At 42.9% G+C, this 20,875-nt stretch overlaps 1 protein-coding gene across 1 annotated transcript in view; it reads right to left on the bottom strand.

Annotated features, from left to right (window-relative positions):
* Positions 1-212: 212 nt before the first annotated feature.
* nfasca (neurofascin homolog (chicken) a) overlaps positions 213-20,875 on the bottom strand; it is a 60,058-nt gene continuing 39,395 nt past the window's right edge. The window contains exons 25-32 of the mRNA XM_069678249.1: positions 18,851-19,081; positions 18,091-18,213; positions 14,271-14,417; positions 13,528-13,656; positions 12,480-12,515; positions 9,358-9,427; positions 6,793-6,810; positions 213-1,606 (exon numbers count right to left, since the gene is read on the bottom strand). Coding sequence (XP_069534350.1) covers positions 1,378-1,606; positions 6,793-6,810; positions 9,358-9,427; positions 12,480-12,515; positions 13,528-13,656; positions 14,271-14,417; positions 18,091-18,213; positions 18,851-19,081 — 983 coding nt within the window. The 3' untranslated portion in view covers positions 213-1,377. The remainder of the gene's footprint in view (positions 1,607-6,792; positions 6,811-9,357; positions 9,428-12,479; positions 12,516-13,527; positions 13,657-14,270; positions 14,418-18,090; positions 18,214-18,850; positions 19,082-20,875) is intronic.

Genomic DNA, 20,875 nt, shown 5'->3' with positions numbered 1-20,875 from the left:
ATAAATCTCAGCATACCTTAAAACTCACTGGAAACTTTGTGGTTGGGACCCAAACTTTCTCACACTTCAGAAAATATGTGGATGAGCGGTAGAGGAATATTTACACTTTTTAAAATCCCTTTTTGTCGTCACAATAAGTGACTTTGTGATCACCATGTAGGATTGACGTTGCAATGTTTGGTTTGGTGTAAAATATACTTTTAAAAGTGTTGCTCACCTATTCATGTGCAGAATAACAAACCAAATTCAACTGAAAAAAAATGACTGTTGTTCCCATTTGACATGAATGCAGCATTAGCCTGCATGCTAACTAGGGAATCACTGGGTTGTAGTCTACTGCTGTTTCTCAAATACAACTACCGTCCCTCTCTGTTGCCTTCCCATTTTTCTTGCACTAAGTTGCTATCATGCTCCGAAATAATATATATCATCTTCTCATAAATGGGATTCATTAACAACATACTGTAAAAGGGCTTGCTGCTTGTGGTAGAAATAGCTTTCTGGTGGCGGCCATTTTGAATATCTGCACTACAACATTGGATTAGAGGTAAGAAAAACATTGTACAAGGCAAGGTGAATAAAAGCATGTGATTTAGCCTGCGAGTGGTAAAAAAGGAAACTCAATGTGTACTTTTACTAACCAGATTAGAAACGTAACGATGGCGTGGAGGAGGTGATGGTGCATAGTTTTGCATGGCACTAAAATGTGTGCCACGACTGAATACAGCACTCATTAAGATTCGATGACTCGTCTACCAGCTGTGGAGAAACTAAAATCTTTCACTGCGTAAATATCAATATGATAAACATATCTGCCGGCATCCTGTGGGGTTCGATGATAACAAGCTGATATGTTACAGGACGGGGCCAGTGTGACTGTGTGTGAGGGACCTCGTGTGCGTACTTAACTGGGATGCTACACGGAGGTATTAGGGGTGTGTCGGGAAGGAGAGCACAGAAGCTGAAGATGTTTGGAGCAGAAACGAACCAAAGAAAAATCTCTAAAGGACGCTTGTTGATGCCTCCAAGTGCTGAAAGCTGCCCCGAAGGCACACTCCAAGTCTGTGTGGGTAAAGGGCAGGCAGAGCACAGAGGAAATCGAGCGCTGTCCACTTTGTCCAAACGTCACCTCCGAAGGGCCAATTTCTTAGAGCTGGAAACTAAAATAAAGGCTTGTGGTCTCACTCCACTCCCGTGTCCCCCTGTATCTTTATAAGCAGAGGAAAGCCAACTCGGTCTCCAGACAGGTCCTGCTGCGTCTATTCTGTGTTTACTGTGTTTCATATATTAATATATTCATGTGTGTTTGTGTCAGGTGTGTGGTGTCAAGGTTTGTCGTAGCAGGCGCCACTGAGTCCCCCATGTGCTGCTACGGCGCTACGCCAGCGAGTAGATGGCGTTGACGGGCGAGGTGGCCTCGGAGCTCTCGTTGCCCTCCGTCTCATCCTTGTCCTTCTTCACCGTGTACTGGCCGATGAAAGAGCCGTCCTCGTTGAACTGGCCGTCGCCGCCCTCCCCGTAGTCCACCAGGCTGTCATCGCTCTCCTTCACGTTGCCGTCCAGCGACGTCTGGCTGCCCTGCAGGGGCTTGTTGTCCTCGTCACTGCTGCAAAGGTAGGAAGGTAGCAGAGTTAAAGATTAAAATGGGAGCGGGAAGCTGTTAACTAGTCTCAGCTGGAGGTTGGGACCTGGTTCTCCCCATCGGCACAGGTTAGTCAGGCACAGGAAGTGAAAGGTTAAAGGGAATGCAGGTAAAGAAATGATGTTAATTCCATAATTTTTACTTTTCTGTTGAAACCTCTTTGTGAAGTGACTGAATGCTGAGGTCACGAACGCTTGTCAGACTTTAATTTTTATTTTTAGGATTCATTTCTTTTCCAAATCTGCTTTAAAGGATATGTTTGAATATTTCCACTTCTATACTAATATATTACTCACATCCTGTAGGTCACTGGTACCCAGACTGGTCATGAGGGAATTACTTACAGTGAATACACTTTAGGGGTTAAGGAAGAATCCAGTGTCCCCGTTCTTCCAATAGTTGCACACTTAAGTTCAGCTGAAGCTCCAGGTTAGCCAAATAGCAGATATCTATGCGTGCAGGTTTATGGCTGAATCATCACTCATAGGATTCAGGTGTTATCAACCACTTAAAGCTGCAGAGTGTAAGAATCTGGTGCTGCTACAGTTTTTGACTGCAATTCACGTACGACTTAAAATCCCGGCTGAGATTAGCTCTTCTCCGGCCTCTCTCTCTGTCGTTCCCTCTTTGTATGTTTCTGGAACGCTCTCTTTGGTCTCTTCACCTCCACCATCATTTATGCTCTGAGATTACTGAGATAAAACCAGCAGTGCAAGATGTTTGTCTTTCGGGTCCTCTGCCAGATTGTACCCAACCCATGATACATAATGCAAGAACAAGCTTATGCACAGATTGGGATTGAAAGAGTCCCTATAACAAGTCAGTGTCTAGACGGAAGTTGGGTGTGACCAAGTGTTTCAAGAAAGAAGTGAGAAAATCCAAACCTATCCTTTAAAAACGTAGCCGCATTTTCATTTTTACCAAAGATGCTTGTTGACCTACAGTTCAAGTCGATTTTGCAGTGTGCAGTATTGGCCTCAATGTTTTCAAAGCAACCCTGTCTCGTAAAAATTGCATTTTAAACAAATTTTTCTGACATGTTTTTTAGGAAATGTAATTCTGCCTGCAGCCTTCTGTCTCCCTGTCCTGACCAAACCCTAAATATAAAACAACAGGATGTACGACATGAACTCGTCCCTCAACTTCAATTTAAAGTATAAGAGCGTCACACCTCCTGCACCAGATAAAAAACTGCACGTGACAATATTTCAGGCAGCAATTACATTTCCTCAAACATGTGTTTAGCAAAGAGCATCAGTAACCACACGGTATTTTCAAGGAGACAGGGATGATCAAAATACATTTATACTGTCCTCAAAAATTCAGTGCATACACATGCTAAACGGTGCCATATTCTGACATGAGATCAAAGCATGACAACTCCAAAGCACGTCATGTGTGGAGCTGCGCTTGATCTCAGTTCAGAGCATGGCCGCATGTCTCCTAACTCTGATCTTCATGCACAGGGAGAAAGAGCTACAGACTAGCGTTAGCTGTCTGGTCTTGGATCAAGCCAGTAGCACGAAAGCAGGAAATGCATTTTACGATGCAAACGTGAGATATCATCCTGCAGGACTTCCTTTCGCCGCTCACGTCTGTGTGTTGCATTTCAAGGCTATCATACATTGTTTATGCAGATTCCCTACAGTAAGAGAGGACGGAGTCAACACTGTAGCTTCTCAGAAACATCATGCTCCATGCTAGAACACTCAGGGAACCAAAGAAAACACTTGTCAGGATGTTAATCATCAAGAGTACAGATAGACCATGGCAGACATAACACAGTCAAAGTCACATACAATTCAGATGCAGCAAATTCAGCTCCGTAAGAACCAGAAATACAGTTTTATATTATCAATCCACAAAAAAACCTTTTCGATTAGAGCCGGAGTCAGTGAGAGAAGCAGAGACGGGGAAATAATGAATGCTTTCAGAGCACAGGCTGCCATGTAACACGGTGAGGAGACATGTTACACATGAGGAGAGTGGGAGTTAAGCAGATGTGAGGAAACTGCTGGAAAAGCCTTAACCATAGAGGTAGCCATTCAGAACATGCTAACTGTATCTCGACCTGTCCTGCACATAAGTTTATTACATCATTCAGTGCTTTTATGGATCATTGGGACACTTTTAGTAACATTATCAAACTTAAAGAAAGCAGCTCATCCCGCTTCTTTCTTCTTAAATCAAATGTACTTGTGACACCAAGTACATTTAGCATGCGTGTAGCTTTAAAGAAAGAAAGTGTTGTTTAAATAAGCGCTCAGAGGGCCTATTATTCACGTGTGGATGTCTTTATAACTCATCACTCTAGATGTTGTGTGTCATGTGGTGAACGGCTTCATTATAGTGCCGATGAAACAACTGGCTAATAAAATAATCTGCTCTGAGGCAGAGCTTTCTCAGACTGCCGCCCAGGTCGTTTTATACTTGTTCCCAATGAGTACGGCCAAATCCTGCCCCCTTTGTGCTGTGTTTGAGCAGCTACTGAGCTGTGATTGGCTAGTACTGGTTTGCTTTAAAGGATTTCTACCAGGAAGATCTTAAACCAGAAGTACAGAAGTGAGTGTCCAATGTTAGAGTCCATTTTGACTTGTCTTTTCCAAAACTTAGCAAAGTAATGTTGGGTGCTAAACCTAACCAAACTCCAAAACTACACATTAAGGAAAAGAAAATGCTTTCCAAACAGGACAAGCACATCGGTCTGGGTCCTGGGACAAATTTAGGCTTTGACGTATGTTTACTCTCGTTGGGTGGGTGTGTCAGAGGTTTGATCAGCCAGGCAGTACACTAGCATAACAACATAAACATGGTGTTCATGAATCACCATTTCTGTTTAAAAACAGGTTTTGCTCTGGTATGTTGGGGTAAGCAGAACCCTACATCTGTCCTACTGCTCGTACCACTGAGCTGTGGCTCGGACAGGCCCATCAAAGCACAGTAGGGTGGGACTACGCCGTACTCATGGGAAAAATATAACACAACCCAATGAGCTTGCTTTAGTCAGCCAGGGGGGCTTTACGAGGGAGCCTATGATTTGATGAGTGATGTAATGATTAGATGTTATTTTAGTAGAAGAGCAAAATTGTGGAATGAAACTTGAAAATGAAAACGTGACAGAGTTTGAGATAAACTTTCCCAACTCGCCAGAGTCAGGACATGTTTGGTATTTTTCAACATCGACCTACCTTGACAGATCTGTATTGGTAACGTTGTGTGAGTCTGTTGTAACATTGGTTAAACCAAGCTTTGAAAGGCTTTGATCTGATGGTTAGAGTTGTTTAGAACGTAGACTAATTGGATTGTCTCTAACTGACGTTAATCGATTAAAAAGCAACATGAGCAAAAGAAAAGGATGAGATTTTCTCAGAGCAGCATAAAGGACTCCGGTGGTGAAACAGGAGACTCGTCTCCTTTCATACCTTTCAAGAGACCTTTGGACCAATGAGGAAAATAAATCCCAAAAAGAGACAAAGGACAGACACAAAGTGGGGTGGGTAGAGAGAGAGACAGTCATGAGACAGATGGATAACCAGACATGCTAAATAAACAGATACAGAAAAAGGACGCCCAACATTGTTGGTGTTGGGAGATGAAGAACAAACCTCTCTACTAAAGGTGGAGCTAAATATATCATCATAATCCTAAATAATACATCATCGTTCATTAGTGTTATTGCTCATATAAAAAAAGACAGCATAGCATGTTTCAGGGCCATCTAATGTGTGGCTTGTTAGCACGGGGGGGTTGTTTTGGCCATCGTTTCTATCAGATACAGCACAATTACACTGGAATTATTCCTATATTGGAACATGGGGGCTCCACTACCAAGAAGTTTCAGAGGGCAGGAAACACGAGCAGTCAGACATTCAGACAGCCACACTGTAACCCTTCATTACACGGGGTCATTGGGCACAGAGCTACAGTAAGTACGGCAGGTCAAAGTTGAAGCAGGAAGTAGGTCTGTAAACAGTGATGGTCTGTGTCCCAATCCAGGGGCTGCAGCCTTCGGAGGCCGACTGCGTCACTGAAGCGTGTCGAAGGCTGTCCCAATGCGAAGGCTCCTTCCGATGCGGCCGACAAATGCGTCCTCCGTTTCCCCGGCCCACCGCATCCCGAGATGCATTGCACGCCAATTCAAACAAAATGGCGGACTTTTAAATGGCCGAGGAATACGCTTAAAAATGTTAAAGTTTTTGGTTTCAACTCAATCAAATAGCCAGTGTTACACATTTTTAAGAAAACGAAAGTTAAATTATCCTTAAAATAATAGGTTAACTTACGCGACGTTAGTTGTGCTAGCTAGTTAGCCCGCTAGCTAATCGTTGCTAGGTGACAGGGGCGGCTTTTGGTGACGCAAGGGTAGACCAGACCGTCTCATTTCAGTTCGGCTTTAAAGGTCTACGCAGGCTATGAATGGAGCATCCTCCGTGGCAGGCCTCCTGCGAAGGCTGCAGCCTGTGGATTGGGACACAGCTATGGATTATTCACAGAACACCTTAAATATTAACTTAAACTAAATCGTTGTCAAATGATCGCCAATGGGATCTGGGATCACCTACGGCTGATGCGTTTTGGACTGTTTTCTTGGCTCCAGCAATGCCCACTAACATGCTAGTGGTCGATAAGACTCAAACAAGAAACAAGAGCGCTTCTGACACCACAAAGATAAAACACATGTGACCTGCCTTTACAGAGATTACACCCTTGACAATCTGAGTGCTCGTGTTTCTTGCCCCCCTCAGACTTCTTTCAAGCGATGTTTAAGCGTTCCCAGATCTCAGCGATAACTGGGCTTTATGTAGATGGTCTGCTAGTTTGGTTGGTCATTGGGTGGACACCCATAAAGTAACCAAAGCCTGGCACTCCCGTTCATCTGCCCGCTGATTTCTCCTCTGTCTATGTTATTGTTCAAACAATGCTTTAAAAACGAACGCAGGCAAGCCGGACTGATCTTTGTGACATCATAGATAAGAACTGTGATTGCTGAATGGCCGATGACTGATGTCACATTTTGCTGCTTTGTTTCCCTCCATATACTACGCCTTATCCACCCCCTTACCGCCCCCTGTTCTCCCCAGCTCAGGGGAAACATCTGCTCCCCCAGACATGCACAGGCCGAAAGAGATGCCGTGCCGAAACCAAAGTACCTGTTCTCGTTTTCGTTCCTGTCAGGGACAGACGACCCATTTCAGCGTGGGGGAAAGAGAGGAACGAGATGTGAGGAAACAGGGGAGACAGCAAGAGAGAGGGAGTGTAGATAGAGAAAGAGGAAGGAGGACACAATCTCTACATGTTACATGCACATAAACCCTCACGTGCGCACAGACACACAAACACTGACACTGAGTGGACAAAGAGGGATGAGCACCGGGGACGAGTCAGGGTCAGAATCAGAGGAAAGACCTGGACCGCAAGAGAGCGGGGTTGGGTGTAAACGTTAGAGTCATTATTGATTAGAGAAGAGAAGCAGGAGCGCACACACCGGAGAGGGATTGATCACACAATAATAAGTACAGCACCACACAGGTGATAATAAATGCTGCTCTCACCTGTTTCTGAAGCTACCCTGTGTTTGTGTTTATATCTCTCACACACTTTCATTTCACACTGAAGCAAAGGCAAAGCAGAACTACATAAAGATATACGACAGTTTGTGTATAAAGTCCCTTTTGCTTTGGATATACATGAGATAAATATTTATAATATACAAGACAGAGTTACACTGCTGTCTTTTCTTAGACAGGATCCAATGTGAGTATGAGACTATAAGAATAACAGGACTCTTCAGTGTCTACAGCACTGACGATAAGAAGTGGACATAGCCTCTGGTTTCATAGCAGAGGCCAGTGGGGAAGTGCCTTAACCCTGCATTCCTCCTAATGGCCAGCTGGGGGCGACTGCACTGGTTACAAAAAGAAGTCAGGTTGTGTGGAGCTAGATGTGAAAGTGAGCCGACTTCCTCTGATTGATTTATTACCTCAGTTACATTTTCCTTATGAATTTATGGTCTCAATTGCTAATCGTAAATAATGGTCCCATTTAGAGCTAAATCGACGATTGAGTTTGTCGCTTCATGTGACTGAAAAGTTGCTACGTCCTGTCAGTCAGAACAGAGGCGTAACATCGTTTATCCACCTTGTCGTCCAGGTGTGGTCACTTGTGGTTTCAAAAACAAAGATGGGGACAGAGAAATGACTCGAGGCTTAAAAAACGATGTTCACAAACCAACGGGGACCTCACAGTGACTACTTCCTGTTCTTATATACAGTCTACAGTCTACAGCTAAAGGTAATAGCTTTAGTGCCACTCTCACACAGTTGAGTTAGAACATGTATTTAACGGGTTTAGTTCAGTATGCTTTTAGTGAAAGTGGACAGACAGAGAAGAGGACAGACTCATTCTTCATTCAGGAGAATGAAGCGACAGAGATCATTTGGACCTGCAAGGAGCAAAAGACAGATCACTTACCATCACACGCTGCACAGTCACATGCTACAGTGTCAACAACACAAGGCCTTTCTCACTCACAAGTCCTCATTCACAGCTGCTCGGTCAGTGGCCCAGCAACCGCTACCCCTACAGTGTAATTTCTGGAGCGAATAATTTTGATGTGCCAGTGAAATCACAGACACAGTATGAACAGCACGGAGGGCGTCTCTGGGTTGTATTTGGTGGCGATGGATTGGTCTATAAAACACTTTTTAAATTATGTAACATACCCATGTCAGATACATTAAATACAGTACATAAGTACTTATCTAAACCCAAACCAAAAGATTTATTTTTGTTGCTCAACCAAAACTACACTAAACTGCAACTTTTAACCCAGACGAAATTAGTGGTTTAAGTCCAAAAGTCCTAAAATGTTGTCAGCAAGCTTCATTTTGAAAGTCTTAGCAGACTTAATTATTATCTCTAACCTGTCTCAAACCAGATGTTGCATATTCTGTATTGCTTACTGGACCACGGAGCACTGCACTGGCTAACTGGAAGCTGCAGCACATAGATCATCATGTTTTCAAGCACAGGGTCACTGACGAGGCCTTCAGGTTTGATGAGTTGAGAGTGAGAACGTGACTTTAGATGTTCAACATGTTCACACTAACACAGATAAATATGAAAACACTGAAATGTTTAAAGAGTGAAGTGCGAGTTTGCACAAACTAAACTGCACTGGAATGCTAGTTAAGATTAAATGAGATGTTTTTCATTATTAAGGGCTTCTGTGTTTCGCCAGTCACATGACACAGCTGTTACTGACACACGTTTTTGTTCCTGTTGTCAGGATTATCCACACTTGTGCAATGCAGTTTAAACATGATCCTGCACAGTTGGTGCATAGATTAAAATAGAGCGCCCCTAATCTAATATGGTTCCATTCTTCACACATCAAAGTATTCATAACGGGAATACGCTCAACGTTTACTGTTCAGACCCACAGTGGATCTGTCCTTGAATGAAGCTATGTTGGTTTTAACACATTTTTCTGTCATTTGAACTGACTCAAAATGCAGTTAGATGCTGTTTCTTATAATCTCTTCTACTGTACGTCAAACCAAAGCCTTAATATACACAAGATGACACATTCCAATACTCACTTATACAATCTTATAGATTTACCACTAATTCCCTTGGCCGCTATAAACTTCAAATCTTGAATGCACACACAGCTGTTCTCAGGCGTGAGGAGGCGTCTGTTTTATTATACTTACTGGTAATCAAAGGATCCATCTTGGTCTTTCTGATCTACTGGATCCAAGGGGAGATCTTTTTTGTCACGGACTGAGGAGAGAAGAACAAAAGTACATGTTCAGCATTTCGCAGATCACTCCTCAGATTTCACGGTTAGATTTTAATCACACATGAGGGGACAAAAACACTCCTGTTAGTCTTCATATGGGGATGGACTTCCGTGTTGAAGTCTGAAGCCTTCATTTATTAAACTGTTAACAAACACTGTGCTCCAATTCCATGATTATCCCTGAATAGTGTAAATTAAACTGCTGCTATTTCAAATGTGAAAACCTTAAACATACCACAAACTAAACATGTGTCTCTTAGAGCCGGATGGATTACAGGCGATACATTTCCTGATTATCGATGAGGCTGTCGATTCAGAGAGCTTTAGAGCTGGAATTTAAATAGACCTTTTGTATGTGGATTGTGAGTCCGTTTTGCATTGATCTGACTTTGCAAAGGTACTCAGAAGGCTACTTTCTTTAAAAGTAACTTTATTAACAAATATTTAAAGGTCTAATCTCAAAGATTTCAGTTGCATTCTCTTTGGCGGCACCTTTGGCGATAAACGGTAATTGCAGGAGGACACTTCCCAATTGAATGTCCACGGCTGGCTCTGGCTGTAACAGTTCCTTGCTGATGGTTGCTTTCCTTTTTAGACTGTTTGCTTCATCTGAGCGTCGAATTTGTTTCTTTTTCTTTGGATTTTCACTTCTTGTTAGGGCCCGAGCACCGAAGGCGGTGCGAGAACCTCTTGAAATTGAAGGAATTATTATTCTTTGTTTGTTTGTTTGTTTGTTTGTTTGTTTGTTTGTTTGTTTCTGGTGCCAAATGAATCGCATATTTGGCGGCTTTAACATGCCCCAAAACTCATCAAATTTGGACTGTGCATCAGGTCTGGTGAAAAATTTGATATTTTGTGGGTTTCGCAGATGACTGTTGCAAAATGGCTCCATAGCGCCCCCTAGAAATTTTCAAAAACGCCTCCCCATAGAGGTTACTTTCACCTAGGTGTATGAAATTTGGTAAGCATATTAAACAGCCCAAGACGCACTAAAAAGCCTCTTGCACCCATACCTCAAACCAAACAGGAAGTCAGCCATTTTGCTTTGAATTTCAAAATAAGACGTGTTTTTGGCGATTTCCAGGGGTCATACTTTAACGAACTCCTCCTAGGGACTTCCTCCCAGACTTTTCAAAGTCGCTCAGTTTATTGACAACACATTGAAGATGAAAAGTTATCAAAAGCTTGAGTTTTTGAGAATGGGCGTGGCCTTGGCTGGGGGTCAAAGTCTGATGTTTTTTGGGCAAAATGCCAAAAAATGAAAATCACTGTAACTCTCACATACAGTCTTTTATCCTCTTCATATTTCACATGTCAGACAAGAGTCCCAGCCCCAACACCATTACATGAAAATATTTCCCATCAGGCCTAGCGCCCGCTACTGGAAACAGGAAGTGACATGTTTTACTCTACAAGCCCCTCCTCCAAGGTGGTAAAACATATTAACCTCAAATTCATGTCAGGAAACTCTTAAGACCTTGATTAAGGTCTGTGAGAAAACTTGGTGAGGTTACAACAGAGGGCGTGACCCTGGCGGCGCCACGAATATAACCTTCGCCATGATGCCTCGCCATAACATTTAGGCATTGATAACTCGTCCGTACTTCATCCTGTCTGCACCAAATTTCACATGCTTGATCAGAGTCCCGCCCTGAACAGATCTACACACTCCTTTCCTTACCAATCCTATAGCGCCACCCACTGGTGACAGCCTGTATCAACTCTCATATACATTGTCCAATCTCCACCAAATTTCACAGGTTTGATGAGGGTACTGCCCTGAACACATCTACAGATACATTTTTCACTCAAAGTCATAGCGCCACCTACTGGGCAGAGCCAGTACTAACTCTCACATAGATTGTCCGATTAGCTCCTAATTTCACATGCATGATAACAGTCTTGGCCTGCACAGGTCTACATAATCATTTTTCGCTCATACTCATAGCGCCACCTACTGGCAAGAGTCAGGACTACCTGTCACATACAATGTTCTATCAGCTTCAAATTTCACATGCATGATTATAGTCTCGGCCTGAACAGATCTCCATAGGAATTTGGGTGATGCTGACAGCAGCCCCTACTGGTGGACAGCCTGTGGCTACAGCACATCCTGTGCTTCATGCACACCCCGCTTCCCAGGTGCACCCTGTGTCTGCAGCACACCCCGCGGCCGCGACAAGCCCCAACGTGGCCACGAGTGCGAGGGACCGTTCATCGCCGCTTGCGGCTTTAATTGAAGTTGTATCTTTAGTCATCCATCTTTTCTTTGTTTGTTCAGCCATAGTAGATTACTGTTTACTCGCAACACTTGCAGAGAGCGGAAAAGCAGCCGCTTAGCTCCGCCTACCCTCTCTGGCAGACCAACCACTGCTGGGTGATGGAAAACACGTCACTCTCTGAGCGCTGCTTGGCTTTCATCAGTGGGCCATAGGCTCAATCACCATGTGTTACCTCATTTGGCGATAGTTAGACACTGACATTTATTTAAATGAAAATCTTCGAGATTATACCTATAACATTAATATTGTTTTGTTTTGTTATTGTTAATATTGTTGTTATCATTTCCATCAGACTAGTCTTTTCTAAACTATGGAGTCTGTGCGCCCTCTGCTGGACAATCTGAGTGATGACACCATTTCTGCATTAACACAAGCTTTGTTTTTATGATCTGTCAGTTTGGGTAAATCATATAATCATGTACGATGATACATATATTTTTGTCATAGGTCCTTATCAGCCGGATAACATTGGCTTCCTGATCCATCGGTTGAGCTCTAGTTTCCATTCGTTTGTGGCTGTTTTCTGAGCAGCTGTCACATGCAGTGATAAAGATTTGGAACACAGTGCAATTTGAAGCTCACTCACAAACTGTGGTTAAGAAGCAGTTTTAGAACACTGGGCTGGGATTGTGAGGTGCGTCAGGGCTCCAGTCAGTACTGAAAACGTGTTTATTTGGGCTGTCTTTTGTTAAAATCCATATCTGACATTACTGGCTGTTAGTTTGTTGAAGCGTCACACACTGGCACCCACCTAGATATTTTGCGAAACCAGTTACGCATCTGCAACCTAGACATTATAGAAACTGCAAAACATTAACATGGCTCTAATTTCTGTTTAATCCAAACTGCAGGTCAGTGTCATTGTTGCATGAAGAGTTTGGAAATTCACATGAAAATGTTTGAATTAACAAGGAAAATACAGAAAAAAACAAAGAACAGATTAACTGTGGTGACACAATATTCAACAACATTCCCAAATACAAATAGTACCAGTCATATTTTAAAATGATAACTATAAGCAACATTTAAAGATACACAACAGTGTACATGTCGGGGGAGAGTCCAAACAATTCCGTATACACAAACAATTCACTCTGGGGAATAGTCTTTTCAGTGAGTACAGTAGGATATTCACACGATGCAAGAGCTCTTGAGTTTAAAGGCTTTGGACGAACCACGCTACCTTTCTAAGGATTGAAAATGAAATGCATTGTTTGACACATGGCTCTGAAGTGTATCAAAGTGTCTGACACTCCCCGCCAGTTTTCACTCCCAGCAGAATGGTCAACGGCCCAACGCTTCAAAGTATGATGATCTAGTTACCCCAACAGCAACCAAGTAAGAAGAGCGCACAACTCCTCTTGGGGTGGAGGTTTGGGGCGAATGATGGTTGAAACACACTTTCATCTGGAGTTTGATGTCTGTGTGATTCTTTGAGCTTAAATTTGATGTCCATTTTGGTGGCCACTGTGAACAAAGTCGTACCTATATGCTGATCCTTCCAGGTACATGTAGAAGTATTTATCTTTTTCCCATCCTGCTTCCTTTTAATGATCTAACATAGTACTCACTGTGAAACTTAAAATCCGACCCCATGGACACTGCATTTAAACTATATGATTGCTATGGTGCGCTTTTGTAAGTCACGTAGAGGCATCAGTAATCGATTGAGTATCAGAATCAATCTTCATAGTAGGTTTCTAAGCAAGCTGTGTTTTGAAAGTCAGACTAGATTTTGAAAATTATACTGTTGCTAATGTCTCTTGGGAGTGAGAACGTTGTACAGCATCGGGCCTTACCTGGGTATTTGCCTCCGCGACTCCTCTTGATGAAGCAGACGATGAGGAGGATCAGAATGATGAGGGCAATAGCGCACATCAAGCCAATGAACCAGCCTTGGGTGGCTATGTCGACCGGGTCTTTATAGGCTGGAGACACACAGGGAACACAGACACAGAGAGAAGAACAGAAGCACAGTGAGTGTTTTTTTCTGCACCGCGGTGAGTAAATCTGCTCTCATCCCAGAGCGCTTAGCAGAGGTCCATATAACATCTAACTATTTGCCCCACTCAGGCTGATGTTGAACAAAGGATCCCAACCATAATAATACTAATGTCCATTTTCATCAGGAAAGCGTCGGAGGTTTATGGTGTGAAATCAATTGTAACATCCAAAACAACCAGAAAGATTTCAGAACAACCTGCAAGAACACAATTCTTCAACTGTTGCAACAAATTCAAACTCAATTAAAAATGTACAGATTCAGATCAAAGCTGGAGGTCCAATATGTGACTATTCAAAGCATAGCTAATCAAAGTCTTGTCATGTGAAACAGGGGTTGAATGTGAGCTGTGTAGAAAGTATAACAGAATGTCTCCATCTCACAGTTTACCTTTGGATTCATGCATGCTATCAGAAGACAAACCAAAATAACTCACCCAGCCTCGACTGAGTTAATGCACATACAACAACTAACAGACTTGCGCCCAGAGTAGCCCACCTGGCTGGAACCCCTGTTCCACCTGGCCAGGTGGGGTCTCACCTGGTTTGGTCTTAAAGGTGACAGATTTGCTGCTGACGCTGTTGAGCTCATGGGAGTAAACCCTCAGATGGTACTTGGCGCCTGCGATCAGATCCGCCACTGTAACGGGAGGCTGCTGTCCCGGTACAACTTTCACGGACTTGTCGCCTTGGAGACACAAGAGAGGGGCCAATCACACTCCAGAGGGTGTGGCCTGAGTTCCACAGTAACAGCTTTGCTCACTAGCAAAGGTCACGGCATCACAATGCTTTGCAGGGAGACTGAAGTGAATTGAGACTGATTACAATGCAGTGCCCACCCCAGTCAAACCAAGTCATTCGCCTTTTAAAGTATAGAAGCACGTGTGTGTGATAGTTTGATACTTCTAGCCACAATGTTTGAGGTGCAGCTGTAAGAAGCCCAGTTCATCTGACACAATCTCGTTTAATTTTCTCTTACAGTACAAATGATCTCCTGTGGGCATTATCCCCCGGAGAAAAAACAACCCTTACATCCATGATGGGCCCAGATGGTTTGTACCTCTTCTGATATGTTGGGCCCGTCTTGGGCCATGGAAGCACCACATGTGTAGGCCCTCGATGGGCCCCACACAGGGTCAGAAATGAATCTGGCCTTTGTACCATCTTTGATTGCAGTTCAAATGGTTTGCCAATTTCTAGTAGAGGTTTTCACGGCTCTACTTGGACTAGTTGAGATCCAACCCGGGAGCAGTTCAGAGTAGGATTTACATTTTATTACTGTCAATGGAGTCCAAGTGGGGTCGCATTCTGTAACTGCGAGTCCCAGGTCTTTTAATCATTACGTGTAATTCCCAAGGGGGAGCCAAGAGCCCTTGGTTTGCACAGAGAAACGTGCAAGACCCAGTACCGGTCTCGGGTTTCTCTCCTTGTGGCCATGAATTGGGTCAAAAATGGGTCTCAAATACACATTTTTTAAAATCATCGACTATCATCGGCTCTCTGAACACATATGTCCAGATACATTTAGGTTTGTTACTTTGGACCAGTAGTTTGTAGCCCATTTGTATTTTGGTTTGCCTAAGTTGGGCCCAACACCAACCAACCCATAAGCCCAATCTCAGCCCAGTCGAAGCCCACCTTACCCAGTATCACCCATGTTGGCCCCACTTGGATGTGTTGGCTTGTAAATTAGACTAACTGAAAAGAGGGATCAGTGTTCCCTCAGTGTCTCACACAACTGAACTTCCCTTTAATGGGCCACTGTGCACCTTTTTGATAAGACAGACTTGAAATTGATCATTAACAGAACTTGTTCTTGCGTAGTATCAGGATCTTGGGTGGCAAAGCATTGTTTGTCTCAATTAAACACAGCTCCACACTTTTCTCCACCAGGTGAAAACAAAAAAACCAGCGGCAACACTCTGCGTCTTTCTGGCCGAAAGACGTGTCGGTCATGACATGGCCAAGCTATGAGCATGACTCTGAGTGCAGTGAGAGGAGGTGGTGACGTCATGCACCATGCTATCAACCACTTCAGCAGGCTGATGTTATCCAACAAAGTCATTCCAACGCCATGCTGTTAAAGCGAGTCCTTAAACCAGCCAGACATCTAACGCAGACACAAGAGAAGACATGCCTTCCTTTTAAATACATAATGTTAAAAAGTACAACATGACAATATTAGTATTTTCAGTCTGATGCAAGAAAGATTCAAATGAGTTGTAAGAACTTCACTGAGACTCCTGAAAGTTATAGATTTATCTTGATATATTGCTTTTGTTTTCCTGCTAACGTTTGCTGTGCTACATTCACAGTAATGCTGCTCCTTTTGTGATGTATTGTATGTGTCATTTGAAGCTGTTAAACCATGGCCTATAACTTCTGTCATATGGATCAGGGTTGTGGAAATGATTTCCTAGTGCGAGAACATTAGCAAAGTTTGGGAAACTTTGTTTACTCTCTGGATTAAATTGAAGCAGCTCACTCACTTTCACTGTATAAAGTGAGTTATTTAAAGACATCAGCTAAAGTCAAACATTCTGTGAGATCAAGCTGTAGCTCTGATGCATGTACAAATGATTGCCCATGTGTAAGCCTGCTCCACTCCCTCAGCAAACGTTCTCATTTATTATTCATCCTGCACCTGAACCCAGACACACAGAGACTCCTGAGTAACAGTCAGAGAGACATGGGGAGGAAGGAGGGATGATGTAGGTAGATGGGGGAGTGTCAGGGGTTCAACGCCACTCTTCCTTAAAGTCAAAGCATTCAAACTTGGAGAACAGGTGATATGTGGGAGCGTTGGGGCTGTGAGATTAGTTTCATCTTCCTCCCTCTCCTTCCTCCTTCTCCCCCATTCTGTTTCTGTTCACATTCAGACATTATTCAGAACTAAAGCCACTTCCCAAATACATTGAAAAATACATCCTCCCTTCTTTCAATACCTGATCAAAGATCACAGACTGTTGAATTGGTAGAAAGCAATAATTGGACACCAACAAGTGCCAGGCTAGCCAATCTCAACCAGCTCTGGAGTCCCAGAAAAGGAGGGATGATGTGTTTTATAAAAACAGGCTTCAAGAGTGCTCAATCCAAAGCAAAAGCAAGTGATTATGGAAGCGTTGATGGCCAAGAAAGTGACACATGTAAACTAGAGCCATTCAAAGCCAGGCAGCATGTCGAAAGGAAACCATTGTGATGGTGCGCTGAACAGGGAGTTATTAGTGACATGAGGACGGTCAACATTTTCCAACATGTAAAGACAAAAGAGAGATAGTAAGAGTACGAGAGAGAAAGACAAACTGGGACGACAGCCATGAGGTGCAAATATCACATCATTAATAAATATATTGATAAAAAAACAGGCAGACAGAGCAGCTGCTACTGTTCAAGGCAATCTGCTGCGATTCTGTGTTTCTCTTACAAATGTAACTCCAACAACAAGATATTCTGATTGATTTCCTCTCTCCTTCCCCTTCTTTGATGACATCTAGCTTTGCTTTTGTTCCAACATCCGATTATTTTTAATGATCTGTTTATATTGTCAGAAAATGGCTTCCTGAGAGAGCGCTCTATTAAGATTGTTTTGGGAAACGGTAAGCAAGGACACACATCAGCTAAACACTTGGAGGGCTTGTTAAAGTAGTAATTCTGCCGAATTTAAACCATAGACTGCATATAGGAAGTGGACATAGCCTTTAGGTTGCGCCTTAAGCCTGCATTCTTTCTCAGGGCCAGCAGGGGGTGACTCCACTGGTTACAAAGAGGTGACTTATTGAATGGAAATCTGTGTAAAAACTATCCTACGTCTCAAATCATACCTTCCACCCACATTCTGATTGGTAGCTCCAAGTTTTTCTTCAATACAGCACGATGTTTACTCTGTAAATGATGGTCCTATTTAGAGTAAAATAAACAATAAAGCAAGGCATGGCTTACCTGTGACTGACAAACCCTTCCAACCTGTCAATCACCGTAGAAATGTAGCAATGCTTGACCAACCTTCTTGTCCAGATATGGTCACAAACAAATATGGCGGCACCCAAAAGGGCAAACTCTAGGCTTTAAAATGAATGTCCACCAACCAATGGGTGACGCCACGACAGTTACATCCACTTCCTATATTCAGTGTATGAGATGAGCTGACGAATGTTTGCAGAGTTTATTTTTAAAGGGGGTAGCCTCTCACATTTAGCCATGACTCTGTCAGTTCATCTACATCTTTCTTGTTACGTGTGTTCCTCGCTTCCTGAAATAAGGGCCACATCTTTGCTTCCTCTCTTTGGGCTTTGTGGTTGTTTTAGGTTCAAATGTAGCTTTAGGTTTGGATAGCTCAAGATGGGCTTGGTCTGGTTTCTTACTGTCCAGTGTGAACTCTAGCACAAACTCGCTGCTGCCGGCCGGGAAGTTGTGTCTCCAGCTGACGTTAGCGTAGTTACTGTTAGACTCCACCGTCAGATTCCAGATGTCCCGCCCAGGGGTCGCTACACAAGGGGAAGTCAGGGGTAAAGGGTTAAAGGTCAGGGGGCAAAGGGCAGAGAGGGGACAGTTACAACAACCTCACACAGGGCTCCATTTAGACCTATGCATGGTGCTAGCGCTAAAGGGAGTCTTCCAACTACAATGACCGTTTTGTTCAGGATTGATCCACTCTAAAACCAGAAGTACATTTAATATATTCATGGACAGGAAGTTCCCCCACAACAAAACACGTCGTTGGGACGTTCTTCTGGTTTGTACTTCTGGTTTGGAGTGGACTAATTGAACCTTAAAGTAAAAAAAAACCGATGCCAATCTCACAAACAATTAGCTACCCACATCACCCTACTGTTGAAGGCTACTCTCCAAGAACTTTACAGTTATCAACATCCAATCAATAAATGAAAAATATGGATTCTCTCTCCTGACCAGGATGATATTCGCTGGCTACATCCCAATATTCTGAAGAAAATCCCCACTTTTTGTACAGCAGGTACAGCACAGCTTATTGGAATGCAGCTCTGATGTAGTTTCCTGTTTCGTCAGGTGGGAGAAGTCTTTTTGATATCCAATATGTACCATTCATGGTCGACTACAACTCTAGAGAGACAGTATAAACCACAATGGGACAACAGCATGTACCCAACACGGTCTGATCAGTACGCTTGGTGGTGACCGGCACGGGAGGAGTGGTGGTAGTGGTCGCCTCGGTCGTAGTGGTGGTGGTGGTAGAAGGAGTAGTTGTAGTCGAAGTCGTGGTTGTAGAAGTCGAGGTACTAATGGTTGTAGGAGCGATGGTGGTAGGAGGATGTGGAGCGGGAGGAGGAGGAGTAGGAGTGAACTCTGAAGCCAAGGAGGCGTCTGTAAGCTCGACTACAGGGGGAGGAGGTGGGAGAGAGCAAAGGGTTAAGGACACGGCACCAGAAACATCAAACAGTCGGAGACACTGACCCAAACAGGAGAGAGTTGATGATTCTGAAATGGAACAAACACGTGATTCCCAATGAAGCAGCAGCACTCATCACTGTCATCAGCATCATCATCATCAGCATCATCATCATCATCATCATCATCATCATCCAATAAATAGTCGCAATGTTCAATTCGGTATTTCTCTCATCTCTGTTAGGACACACCACCCACACTTCATACAGTAAGGTTCCACGGCCACCAATACGACCAGTGCGGTATAACAACATGTAATGTGTATATTACAGATGAGTAGGTACTTTGTGTTTTTAGGAGCAAACTAGTTACCTTGTTTTTAAGATAAGGCAGGATAAGCTAATTGCATCATGTAGTTTTGTTGGATTCAAAGGGGCTCGTTATGTTGAGTACTACAGGCTTAATTAGATTTTCTTATAGTAGTGTTTCCCAATTAGTTTTGCCCGAGCATCAGATCAGGTCAAGAAAACTTGGACAATGGCCAGAACACCTGGTTTCTCCCACTGTGTCAGAAAAAGTTGTCTTTTGTATGTTTTAGCCACATGGAAATAAGAAGCGATGCACCTCTTTGATTTGATCCACTGGCGTTATACTGAGGTAGAACCTGCAATGACACTTCTGGCTTGTTTTTTTTGTTTTTTAGAACATTTTAAAGTATTTTTGCCACGCAGATACGTTGAAGTGAATAACACTGATTCATTACAATGGCACCTGTCAGTGGGTGGGATATGTTAGGCAGCAAGTGAACATTTTGTCCTCGAAGTTGATGTTTTGGTAGCAAGAAAACTGGTGTAAGTGTAAGGATGTGAGCGTCTTTGACAAGGACCAAACTGTGATGGCCGAGTCAGAGCATCTCCAAGACTGCAGCTCTTGTGGGGTGTTCCCGGTTGGGTATCCGAAACTAGTAAGTACTGAGCACTGATTCTAAATACTTGGTTAAATACAGGTTTTATTTTTTATTTGTTTTATTTTTATTTATTTTTTTAGACTTTAGACTGTTTCATGTATAAAAATTGTAATTGTTGCCATTGTATTGTTTACCTTATTAATGTAAAAACTGAGAATTTATTTGGGTTGGTATTTAAGTTTAGTATTATCTCACAAATACATTGTTATTCATTATTTCGTTTATGTAAGCAGTGGTGCTTTTATTTTGAAGTAACATTCCAAGTCTCGTTGGGCTGCTCTCGTGTGAGTCAGACTCGCATCACCTGCAAGCAACAGCAAGTACGGACTTCACCGCTCCACTAAAAGTTTATGCAGGGCACCTCAGAAAAGAATATTCCCTTAGGTAGCCAACGGGGTAATTGTTTTGTTTGTTATATTTTACTTTTGTTATTACGTATGTCTTGTTTACTGTGTGTGGTTTTCACAGTGGATTTGGAGGAGAAGCCTTCAATAAAGCTGTAGCAAAACAAGCCACTTGTGTCTGCCTGTGCTTGGAGGCAATTATAAAAATAGTGTAGTCTCAAGTTCTTTTCTGTTTTTTAAATAAGTTCTTGGACGGCTGAGTGAACTGATGCATTCAAGATGTTTAGCTTCTTTTGTGAGATGAACCAGTTTTAAGAGACAGAGAGATGTTTCTCAAAAGCAGTTATTGACATAATGTTAGCATCTATCAAAACTCACTATTACACTGTTAAAAACTGAAGAATAAAATAAAAATAATAATCCAAATGTAAAATCATCCAGCGCTTGTCCTGTGAAACTATGAGGCCTTCT

This window comes from Semicossyphus pulcher, unplaced genomic scaffold (assembly GCF_022749685.1).
Source record: "Semicossyphus pulcher isolate SPU_LCO1_2020_fin unplaced genomic scaffold, fSemPul1.0.p SCAF_3, whole genome shotgun sequence".
NCBI classification, from domain to species: Eukaryota; Metazoa; Chordata; class Actinopteri; order Labriformes; family Labridae; genus Semicossyphus; species Semicossyphus pulcher.
This window is presented reverse-complemented; position numbering and strand designations above follow the sequence as displayed.